We start from the raw sequence: 12,060 nt of genomic DNA, 5'->3' as shown, positions 1-12,060 counted from the left end.
GTTAAGCTTAGTAAAATTATGACCGTCAAGCACTATGACTGCCAAGCACAAGGTCCACTCAGATCAGAAGCAAGTAAGTGGCCCCCTCTCCCCCCTCCCTCCCGGAGTCCCTGCCCTCCCGCCCCGGCCTCTCCCTTCCTCTCCAGCCACTGAAGGGCCAGGCAGAACAGGAAGACAGGGTTTGCATCCTGGCTCTGCTGTTGACGGCCCTGTGACCTTGGGGACTTTCTTTCAAGAAAGAAACTGAAACTCAGAAAGGCAGTCCATAAGTAGAGGAGCTGGCACCTGGCTTCTAGGGGTTTTGTGGGGTTCGTGGAGTCCTGTCGTGTCTCATTGCTGACCGTCTAGCGGCACAGGGCAGGTAGACATCTCTTTAACCATGGCTGTGCGTACTTTCCTTTTGAACCTTTGTTAGAGCCACTCACTCCCCTGGCAGAACCCCCTTGCCTCCCCCCCACCCAGTGCTTGTGAAACATGGCCTTGCTGCGTGTGGGGTGTCAGGATCCTCTGTGTGGTCCTGCCCGGCTCACCCCACCCTCCCTGTCTTTCATCAGACAATTCTTGCTCTTCCTCTGGGCCCCTTCCACACTTTTCCACCTCCGTCTTTCCTTCTACTGATTCTTTTATGATTGTTTTCTCTTCTGCCTCAAGATAAATTATTTGAGGGTGAACACAGTGTTTTTCTAGTTTCTCTGTACTTTCCAGAGTACTCTGGGTCCAGCAGGTGCTCAGTAGTTCCAGGACAGATTAGAAAATGTTTTTCTCAGGGCACCTGGGTGGCTCAGTCAGTTGAGCATCCGACTTTGGCTCAGGTCATGATCTCACAGTCCGTGAGTTCGAGCCCCATGTCAGGCTCTGTGCTGACAGGTCAGAGCCCAGAGCCTGCTCCAGATTCTGTGTCTCCCTCTTTCTCTACCCTACCCCACTCACACTCTCTCTGTCTGTCTTTCTCTCTCTCAAAAATAAACACTAAACAAATTTTTTAACAAAAAAAGAAAATGTCTTTCTCGCTTTGTAATTAATCCTGGTCTAATCCCATTGAATAATCCTTGTTGCCTTTTCTGTGATTGTGTCACACAGTGCACAGACTTGACAAGTATCACATGTCGATCGTTGATTCGTTTCCCTCCTATGAGACCGAAGCTGCGTCTCCCCCTCAGTGTCATGTCAAGTGCGGGCCTGGGCACTGGGGCGGGGCGCAGGGTCCCTGGTGTGTCCGCCAGTCTTTCCTGGTGGCCTTGTTCGCTAAAACACTTTCTGACTTCTCTTCCCTTTCTTGTGCAGACGCTCGCGAGAGGCTTCGGGACGAGAATGTTTCACTTAAGGACTTGTGCTGCTAAGTTGAGGCCGTTGACGGCCTCCCAGACTGTGAGGACATTTTCACAAAACAGACCGGCTGCAGCTAGGACGTTTGGGCAGGTTCGGGGCTATACCGCCCCCGTTGCTGCTGAGCCCTTCCTCAGCGGGACTAGCTCCAACTATGTGGAGGAAATGTACTATGCGTGGCTGGAAAACCCCAAAAGCGTACACAAGGTAAGGCTCTCCGAGCAGATGTCTTCCTGTGTTTGGTGTCTCGGCCTGCCATCGGCTGGGCATCCAGGTAAGTGCCAGTGTGCTGAGGAGCCCTTGGGAAGGCAGGCGGCTGGGAGCCCCACCGACCGGAGTCCTCCACATCAGCCCGACCACGACCGCCACGCCACCGGAGGAGCGCTTCCCTCCCCTTGACAAGCCGTGCACTTGAGACTTGCTTCCAGGAACAGAAGGCCCATCTGCCCTGCGAGGGTGTGAGAAGGACGTGCTCCACCTCCAGCATCTCCCCGAGGACGCTGCAGGACACAGACAGCAGAGACAGGCCGTGGCCAGAGCGGCGACCCTGTTGGATGCTCCCCAGTCCCGTCATGCCAGGAGCACCTCAGAATCATCACATTGGTTTCTGCGCAAATGGCATTTCCAGTTAGCGTGCCGTGTTTTTCCTCCTGTATCTGGAAGTGAATTCCCTGCAGGCTTCTTTCTGATGTACTTCTGTTGCCTGTGAGGCACGTCCTCCCGGTCACCCGTGTGCATGAGTCCACCCACAGGGCAGGCCTGGCCTCTAAACTTGACTGGTTCTGACACCCATTTCTTGTGTTCACATTGGGCGGCGGCCCCACGGTAGGAACCAGAGGGTGGTGGGTCCACAGGTTGCCGTCATGCCCCGACGCAGGCCAGGGGAGGTTTGGCGGAGACAGTGCATGTGAGGTGCTCAGGGCCTGTGCAGAGGAAGCGCCCGACGGAGCCTGGCTGCCATGCGCTGCCGGCCTCGCCCCTTCCTCACTTGTGAATCTTAGGGTCTCATCATCAGAAGGCAGCCTGCTTCCATCAGGCCCCCGAGAATCCGCTTTACCCTGAAATGGTAGTGGTGTGTAAGGTTGGATACGTTCATGTGACTGCCAGAGCCACCGGCCCTGTTTTGTTGCGAATGCCCTCCTGGTCTGACCTCACTGCTCAGGGCACCCAGCCGGTCATTCCCTACCAACCTGGAGGCCACTGGCTCCCTGAACAAGGTGAAGCCTGGTTTCCTGTGAGAGTAGGTGTTCCCTGGCCTGCAGACAAAGACTGCCCACAAGTGCGCTGTAGGAACAGCCGTGCCTGGCCAGCTGGCAGGCACTCTGCAGGCAGGTGTGCATGGTGCGCTCTGGAGGGGTCAGGTCGGACAGTCGTCTGGTGCCCCAGCCTGTCCCTCTGCCTTCCTTTCCCCAAACACAACCTCTTCGTGGAACTAGCCACGTCTTGTATGTGTGCTGATGGGCCCAGGCTCAGGAGCGTCCACACCAGTGCCTGGCCTCGGACTGCGTTGCAGTTAGGAAGCGCACCGTGGCTCCGGCACAGAGCACAGACAAGTGGGGCTGACACGGCACCACGGCTCCTGCTGGAAGCTTCTTGAGAAGGTTTTTATGGGGATCTGATTGTAGACCATGACACCTAAATGGGGCCAGTTTTCCTTGAAAAAAATTTTTTTTCTATTAGGTTTGCTATTGTTGTCAGTAGTTTGAGTTAATATCATTATGACTATTATTACTGGATTTTTTCTTCCAAAATCCTTTTTAATCTTTATTTTTGATAGCGTGAGCAGGGGAGGGGCACAGAGAAAGAGAAACAGAGTCCGAAGCAGGCTCCAGGCTCTGAGCTGTCAGCACAGAGCCTGACACGGGGCTTGAACTCACCAACCACAAGATCATGACCTGAGCCGAAGTCGGACACTCAACCGACTGAGCCACCCAGGCGTCTTTGATTATTACTGGTTTTGGGGTTTTTTTTTAAGGACTTTTTTGAGAATCCAAGAAGTAGTGCGTGCAGTCTGGGCTGTCGGGGAGCCCCCTGATTTCATTCCCACTCATCATCACCAGTAACAGGACTGGTCTTAGGCCAGCTGAGGCCCTGTGGACCCCTGGGATTTACTCTTTAGACCAGCTTTTGGTTCAGCAGAAAAATTGAGGGTCAGGTATAGGGATTCCCCATGTACCCCCGGCCCCCATGCCCGGTCTCCCCTACCATCGGCACACATGCTGGGGTTACGACATTTATCAGGCTGGGGAACCCACGCTGACACATCTTCTTCGCCCAAAGGCCCCTCATGGTGGTATGTGTTCTGAGGGTTGGGACAGGTGCCAAGTGACATGTATCTCTGTCATGGTTTCCCATGGTATCCCAGTGTTTCCACTGCCCTCAAAGTCCTCTGCACCCCACCTGTTCTTGGAAAGTGTTTTTACCACATGGTTTCAAGGAAGCCCCTCAGTGGTTCTCAGGCCGGGAAGGGGTGGCCATGGTGCCCGTCCATCCTGGGAAGGACAGCACACCGACAGGTCCACTGACAGGCACAGGTGCCGTGGGGCCGGGGTTTTGGGGGGAATTCAGGAGGGGCATGGCCCTTGGACTTTGCAGGCTAGAGCAATCACCACATGGAGATGCCACAGAGACATGAAGGACGCCAGAAAGGCACTTTTCAGTTCAATGAGAGAGTACGCACAGGCTATCATCCCCGGGTCCGATTTTACATGCTAGTTTCTGTTGCCAGGGTCTTCAGGGGGTGCACGTCAGTGGGTGTGTCCTCGTCCACCATCCCTACCCTGTGGAATTGATCACTTCTCCAGGTTTCCTTGGAGGCCCCACACCTGTGTACGTGCTGTTGCAGAGACACAATCTGGAACTTTCACCAGATTTTAGAGGCATCAGCGACTACAGCCTCAGAAGTCCTCAGAAATAATTGACTACATTAAGAATGCCTCATTTGTTCTCGTGTTTTAGAACCCATGGTTCAGGAAGAAATGACGATTAGATTTTCAGGTTTAGACTGAGTGCCTCTGATCCCCCACTTGTGCGTTGTTGTGGGGTGCGGCCTCCTTGTCCTGAGGGCTGCTTCTGTCCCCTCCTCCGTTGGCACAGAACTTGTTCATATTCGGCAGGAACAGCACAAGCTTAGCATCTCCCCTCCCTGCCCTACTGCACTTAGCTTTCTGATTACTTCTGTAACATTTCCTGTAGAGAGAAGAGTACGAAGTGAGCCTCTGTGGGGAGACCCACATCCACCTTCAACGGCACTCTACAGTTTGCTAGGCCTTAAACCTCTTCCTTCCCCGCTCATTTGTGCTGGTTGGTTTCTTGGGGGCGGGGGCGGGGGTGGCTGGGAGAGTCTGAAGGCAGATCCAGACCTGAGTCATTTCCACACGGCTCTAACCAACACAGGGATGTCTTCCTAACCACACCTAACAAAGTTAACAAGATAATTCTCTAACACCTAATCCTCAGCCTCAGCCAGCTGCCAACTGGCCAACTTACGGTTGGTTGTCATACCCCTGTTTTTAAAGAACACTTCTATTTTGAAATGTCTAATTGTGGAAATTGGTAAAGTAATTGAGCAATTTGGAGTCATAAGCCCCTCATGCTGCTGGTGCCCAGGTCAGTGGCTGGCCCCGACGGCGCCCGTACGGGCTGCAGGGGCCCCCAGCCCCTCTGTGCCTCCTGCTGCGGCTCCCCCACTGTCCCCTCCAGTCCTCCACACCTTCCCAGGCACAGCTCACCGCCTGACCCCCTAGGAACCCCCAGCCGGGGCTTGTGATGTCAGCCTGCGAAGCCTCCCTCATGGGGTCTCAGACATTCTGGGGACAAGTCAGATGGCAGCATCTTTCGTTTATGTCTCAGAAACGCATAGAATCAAAGGCAGATTGCCCCATTTATGTGTCAGACAGGCAGGCATTGGGAGCCCCTGAGCCCTTGCCAGGCCCCATTTGTGCACGGAGGCACGTGCCCACCCACACACAGAACGACGTCAGCCCTGGTGCTGGCGGGAGACCCGCCAGACCTGTGCTCGCTGGGCCCCCCACAGCCTCGGAGCTTGCTTCCCCCACTGGGCCTTCTGGTGGCCTCGGCCCACTTCCTAAATGCCGTCTTCCTCTTTTCATAATCGCATCCGTTTCTTATGCCATTCCTGGGTCGGCTCCAAGTGTAATGACAGCTCTGGTCCAGCTCGGTCACCTCACGCGAGGTGGAGTCTCCAGACTCGGTCCCACCTCTCGGGGCTCGGTCGTGCCCCCCTTCTGGCCTGGATAGCTCTGCCTCTTCCACGCTCATAAAACACAGTCCTGTCGTTTTTTGTGAGTGAACCAGACCAGCAGGGAAAAACACAGCCCCCAATTCATGGTGACATGTGCCTGCTCGCTCTGTGGTTTTGAACCATCCCGGGCTGTGCTTGGAGAACCGTGGGCTGGCCCCCGGGGGCGGGGGGACACCTATGTTGAAGGTCCTTGGAGCGCTTTGTGGGATTTTGGTGAGGGAGGCTGCGAGCCTCAGCCGTAGTGACTTTGTGTATTAAGTTAACCAAACAGGTGGAGTGCTTTCCCTGACCTTGGTATTCAAGGGGCTTTCCACCTGCATGGTTCAGTCCAAGGACAAAGTGAGCACATGTGAAGAGTGAGAAGCAGGAGTATCGCCTTCCCTTATGCGTACATCAGCCCAAGGACAGCGGGGGGGCGGCTGTTGGGACCCTGCAGGGCCCTGTGTGCCCAGGCCAGGTGCCGCCTCTTCTGGGTGGGCTGTGATGAGCGAAGCCCCGAGGGGTCTAAAGATCCTCGGGCTCTCAGGGGTTGGAAGTGAGCCCGGGACTCAGAGCCCACGAGGGGACGTGCTGCAGGCCTAGGAGGACCCACCGTCACTGTCTGGAGGGACTGCCGCCTTTAGTCCCTCAGGCAGAGGCCCATCACCGTCTGCGGAGTCCACGGGCAGAGCAGAGGCCACTGTCCTTGGCTGGTCTTGGGTGGTTGCTGGCATTTTGCTCGTGCGCCCTCTGGAGAGATGGTGGCAGAGCCTGCCCAGAGATGTTCCCTCCCCCGTGCTGTGCTCTGACTGCACGTAAATTCTTTCAGTCTCTGTAACCAAGGAAGTCCCAAGCAGAACCCCCAGTTTTTAGCTGCTTCTAGTATGAAGTGTTCCACGGTGGCAAGGCAGTTCCCGACCCCAGTGCGTGGTCAGTCCTTGCCTTCCAGACACAGTGTCTGTGGATGGAGGGGTCAGAGTCCCACTGGAGGGCAGGCATACACGGTGTATTCGAGGAAGGCCGGGACCCAGTGTTTGGCACAGATAGAGCACTTCAAGGTGGGTGTGGGAACCGTCCAGGGCAGCCTTTGCATGTACACCCACGCCATGGCTGGGCTGCCGTGCACAGTCACCTGGATGCTTAGGAAATAACACAGGGCCACCAGCACACTTCCTGAGCCCACAGAGCCCGTGTGCAGGGGGCTGGGGAGGACAGGAGCCTGGGAGCAGCACCTGCTGGCCCCAGTGCCACCCTTAGCTTGGGGAGCTGCTGCTGCATGTCTGTAGGGATTAGCCTGAAGCAGCCAAACCCTTGTTTCAGGATGACCTCTGGTCACTTAATGCCCCAAGTTTCATGTTTGTAGCAGCTAAACATTGTTAACATTGGAACTTAGTAACGCGGTTGTCTGTGAATGTGCTGGGTCCAACCCCAATGACTGTGGGTCACTAGATCATCAGCCTCGTGGTGGCCTTTGAGCCTAGGGTTCGATCCGTTCCGAGGTGGCCAGAGGCTGCCTCACCCACACTCCCCAAGCTGGCTTTACAGCAGGGTCCTTGGCAGGATGCCAGCAGAGGGTGGTGGTGGCGTCAGGTGACAACATGTGCCAGACCAGGGTGTGGCGTGCAGGCGCATGGCGCCCCCTGGTGGAGCAGCGTCTGAAGGGGACTTTGGAAAAGGGGAAACGGTCTGGTCACCCTAGAACCCAGAGGCGTACAATTTGGTGTTCAGAATCAGCATCAGTCGCGCCCGTGGTCAGTGTTGATCAACGGCTTCTGCAACAAATCCAAGTATCCTGCTGCTTTTCAAAGCATGAGCAGGTGTGAAAGTGCCAGACATGCTCCTCACACTTGCAGGCGAGGCGTTGGGCACACACACTGTCCAAGCCGCTTCCCTGAGACAGGCTTGTCGCCACAGGGCCCTTCGGTCACACGCTGTGGGGGCCTTCAGAGCTTCAATTACCTAAAATTTAAGAATTGTGGGTTCATTTTGACCAGAATATTCCACTCGTTTACATTCAGAATGTACCGTGTTTTGGTGGTGGTCTCAGCCCCACAGCTCCGCTGATGGCTATGCCCCCTTCCTACGCAGCCTCTGCTGGCTCCAGCCCTTTCTCTGGTCTTGTCTCCAGCAGGTCCCTCGGGTCCTCTCCTTGGGCTCCTCATACCAGCCATCCCCCAAGCACCATCTCTTCTCACCTCTGCACCTGTGCCTGCTGCTCCCGAGAGAAGGGAGGGCTTCCCACAGTCATCCCCCTGGCCCCAGGCTTCCGGGACACTGCATGAGGCTGCCTTGGTGTGACCATGGGACCAGACTTTGGAGTAAAGTGCTCACCTTGTGTGTGCGTCCCGTGTGCCTTTGGGAAGAGTGTTCACGTGCAGGGAGAAGGTCATGGGAACCCTCTGGTCCTGGCAGGAGGAGAAGCTGGCACCTTTTCATATTCCCCTCAGGCCACCACTTCCTCCAGCGGTGGGCAGAGGACTGGGTATCCATTACTGGCCACCGGAGGCCACTCTCCAGACCCCAGACAGAAGCCAGTTCGGCTTGGCTTGTTTCTCGAGGTGTTCAGAGACCTGTGCTTTCTCCTCACTCCTTGCTGGGTCACCCGAGTGACTGCTGGAGGCACAAGTCCCTGCGCCGTGGACTAGGGCATCCACACAAGAGCACGCGATCATTAGGGATGAGTCTGGCTCAGAGAAAAAGAGAACTTCACTGAGGTGGCCAACATGGACAGGGTTTTTCTTGACAAGAGCTTGGGGCCACCTGCCTTGATGGCACATCAGCCTCATACCTTCAGGCTCAAGGAGCCTGTGGGCAGGCACAGCCGTCCTCTTCTGGAAGCTTCCTCCTCAAGGAGGGGAGGGGCGCCCCTGAGCAGTGCTGCAGCCTTGTGGTCACCTGTCCGCGCACAGGTCTGTAAAACCTGCCATCCAGGTGTGTGCGTGTGAGGGCTGTCGTTGTCAGATAGGAAGCTCTCTCTCCAGGTGGTGGCAAGGGGCCCCAGTCTGGAACGGGCGGGCGGAGGTGAGAGAGAGAGAGAGAAAGAGGCTCCTAAGGGAACAGAAAGCACTAGAGGGACAAGATGCGCCCTCCGCTTTCAGGCAGACTTTTCTGAGGTCTGACCGACATGAGTGGCAGCGCGGCAGTGGGTTTGCAGGTGTGCATGGCCTCCCGGGCTGCTGTCCTTGGGCGGATCACATGAGGGCAGGTGCCCAGCCTGGCCGGGTGTTGGGGGTGAGCACCAGGGGAGCGGGTGCTGGCTCCCTGCTTTCTGCAGGACTGCCACCAGCCAGTTTCTTCTGACCGCCTCCAGCGCAAGCAGGGTTCGTGGCCATACGTTTGTTCTCAGCCAGTTGAAAGTCACCTGGAGTTGTATTCTGAGCACAAAAGAAGGTCAGAGAGAGGAGGCCCGATGATGGCGATCGCCCCCTTTCTCAGGGCCCGGGCTGGACGGGCCCCCACAGCCCTTGTCTCCCAGCTGCGCCCTCGGTGTCTGCTGGAGAGGCCTTTCATTTCATCATCTGCTTGGCGGGCGGGGGGGGGGGGGAACGGGTGAGCAGGGCCGTGTACTTGGGGTTGCCCGCCAACCTGGGTCCCCGCTGCTCAGGGCTGGGTGCCGGTGGTTCTTGCCTGGCTGCTGCTGCCGTCTCAGGCAGGGGGCTTCTTTCAGGTCAAGGAGAGCCCTGGGCCACAGCCACTCCCCAAATGCAGGGGCTCCCTGAGACCTGCTGGCAAAGCTCCATGAGGTCAGAAGTTGGGGGGGGGGTGTCCTTGTAAGGAATCAAGTGGGTGCCAAGCAGCGGGGATGAGAGGGTGGGGAGGGCAGCCTCATCTTCCCCAAGGAGTCCACACTGAGGTGGCCTCTCTTTCCCTCCAGAGACTAAGGCAGCTGCCTTCTCTGGTGGACATGTGTCAGAAGGGCCAGCATAGTAGGACGATGTTTGAAGGGAGAGGGGGGTGGCCCTGGGCCTCTGAGTCCTGGATTGCACAGGGTGTTTGGCCTCAGGTTTCATGCCACAAGGTGCTTTTGTGTCGGTGTTAAGGCAGGTGCCCCCAGAGAGCCACACTTCCCTCCCACCGTCAGCTGGCACACTCCAGCTTAACCAGAAAGGTAAAAACAGTTAAAGTGTTTTAGAATTGTTACTGAGTTCTAAATCACATAAAGTATACAACTCAGTGTTGGACAGTCATCTTGTTTCTGGTTTGATTTTTTTTTAATTAATTTTTTTATTTTAAGTGTGTTTATTTTGAGAGAGAGAGTGAGAAAACCCCAAGCAGGCTCCACACTGTCAGCACAGAGCCCGATGCGGGGCTTGAACCCACGAACCCTGAGATCATTACCTGAGCCGAAGTCAAGAGTCAGACACTTAACCTACTGAGCCACCCAGGTGCCCCTAAAAACCAATTTCTCTGAATACAAAAGGAATATGTTCTTATTGTAGAATGGTTTAAATATTCTGCAAAGCTCCCTCAAAAGTGGCTGTAGGGAGAAGCCAGACTGTCCTGCAGGAGGCGGTACTCTGGGCCAGCACAGTGAGCCGGTAACACCGGTGATGAGCTTGTGAGCGGCCACTGAGGGGCCATGGACTCAGTAGGTCTGTGCTGTGAACAGCACTGAAGAGCCCTTCTGAGAAAGCCAGAAGACGGCGAGGACCAGTGTCCTCAGCAGACCTACTCGCTGCCCACCGAGCCCCAGCCAAGCCACTCCGGAAATGGTCCTGGTAGCTCTTCCTGGGCGGACGAGCACAAAAGTCCAGCGACATTCCTCCTGTCCAGACTTTCCACGAGTCTAAATCAGAGCTTACTGATGGAAGAATCTTGGAAACTGGAGTATGTGTGGCCGACAGGAAAGACAGTGTTCTCGTGTTTCTGAATTTGCCACTTTTCAATAGTGTTCTTTTCTCCACAGGAATTTTACTGAGTTTTCATCTCCCTGACTTCTAAAATATTTACCTTAAGCCTCATACCTTCGCATGAGATGATAAATTATTCTAGTTCGTGGTATCTACACAGATCAGAAATTGGATCATCCAAACACAGGATAAGCAAATGTAGGAGGAAGTAGATGAGGTGGCTCACATGGGCCTGGAGGAAACTGCCTGCAGGTCACGTGTGAGCGTCTTTCACCGCGTGAGTTGATCTTTACAGCAGACCTGTGAGAAGTACTTGTGTCTTCCACTCACAGATAAACCGAGCCCAGCAAGTGAGGAGGCTCACCAGGATGTCAGGGCCAACACACCAGGTCCCCTCTCTGAGCTCGCTCCCTGGGCCCTTAGCTCCAGAGTCGCCCTCCTGAATTACCAACGAGACTGTTTGTCTAGGGTCCGGTGAGGGAGCCCGGCAGGCCGCCCGGTACAAGCTCCCGGCTCCTTACAGGCCCTGGTTCCATTTTGCACCTGGGGACACGAGCATGAGCAAAGCCAGCATGGGCTCCCAAGGCTATGCCCAGTCTCTGGGGTTTGGAGACGCACTTAGGATGCCCCTTCCCCCTCAAGTGGTCTTGTGGGGGCAGCTGTAGAGCTGCAGGCCAGGGGCCAGGAGCTCTGGTCTTCGCGATAACTGGACTGGGGGCAGATGGGGTGGGAAGGCCCGCGTTCACCTGCCCCCCGGGCAGCCTGCCATAGAGACACTCGGCATGTCACTGGGGTGTGGCATTGCTGGGCGACGTTGGGCCTTTGGGGTTTTGATGGCAGGGTAGCCTCAAGTCCTCTGCATCTTGGGGTGGGGGTGAGGAGGGGTGTCCTGTGGGGATGCTGGGAGCAAGGCCCCGTACTTCAGGCCTGGGGTCAGGCCGTCCAGTGGAGGAGCACATCAGCCCCCCCAGGATGGGACTTGCCTGCCAAAAACAGAGCTCCTTTGGGCTAAAGATGAGTCCTGTATCCTAAGTGATCGGGATAACGTGAGTTCTTTGTTTGTCTTTAGTCATGGGACATTTTTTTCCGAAACACCAATGCCGGAGCGCCCCCAGGCACCGCCTACCAGAGCCCGCTCCCCCTGAGCCCAGGCTCACTGTCCGCCATGGCCAGAGTGCAGCCCCTGGTGGAAGCCCAGCCCAACGTGGACAAGCTGGTGGAGGACCACCTGGCAGTGCAGTCGCTCATCAGAGCCTACCAGGTAGGGCGCCGGCCGGGCGGTGGCACATCTGTGACACTGGGTACTCCGCGTGAACTGTCCTATAACTAGCACCCCACCAACCCTGAGACACACCCTCCCTGCCCGGGGGCCTGGGGAGCACACCTGAGATGTGCCAAGACGGAAGGAGCCAGGACAGTTTGACCCTGTTTGCAGATGTGAACAGCTCCTCATTTCTTCCCATAAGTTGGCAAGAAGAGCTTGTGGGCAGGGAAAGAAGGTCATGGCTGGGGGGTGGGGCGGGGTCCTAGCCACCGGGAGGGAGCAGTGACCAGGAGGTGTGTGCCCCTTCTCAGTCGCCAGTGCCCGGATACAAGAGAAAACGAACCCGCAGAGTTGGGGACAGAAACTGAGCCCGCAGA

General features: G+C 56.2%; 1 protein-coding gene across 5 annotated transcripts in view; it reads left to right on the top strand.

The window, feature by feature from the left end:
- Positions 1-12,060, top strand: part of OGDH (oxoglutarate dehydrogenase) — a 64,609-nt gene that overhangs the window by 13,976 nt on the left and 38,573 nt on the right. For 4 of the 5 annotated variants that reach the window (XM_027046052.2, XM_027046053.2, XM_027046051.2 and 1 more), the window contains exons 2-3: positions 1,285-1,533; positions 11,489-11,680. In XM_027046052.2, the coding sequence (XP_026901853.2) occupies positions 1,312-1,533; positions 11,489-11,680 (414 nt within the window). In that variant the 5' untranslated portion in view covers positions 1,285-1,311. Of the gene's footprint in view, positions 1-215; positions 362-1,284; positions 1,534-11,488; positions 11,681-12,060 lie in introns of those variants that run through there. The other variant, XM_053218775.1, reaches the window with a different exon arrangement.

This window comes from Acinonyx jubatus, chromosome A2, assembly GCF_027475565.1.
Source record: "Acinonyx jubatus isolate Ajub_Pintada_27869175 chromosome A2, VMU_Ajub_asm_v1.0, whole genome shotgun sequence".
Lineage (NCBI taxonomy): Eukaryota > Metazoa > Chordata > Mammalia > Carnivora > Felidae > Acinonyx > Acinonyx jubatus.
Note: the sequence above shows the minus strand (reverse complement) of the source record. Positions and strands in the feature narration are given on the sequence as shown.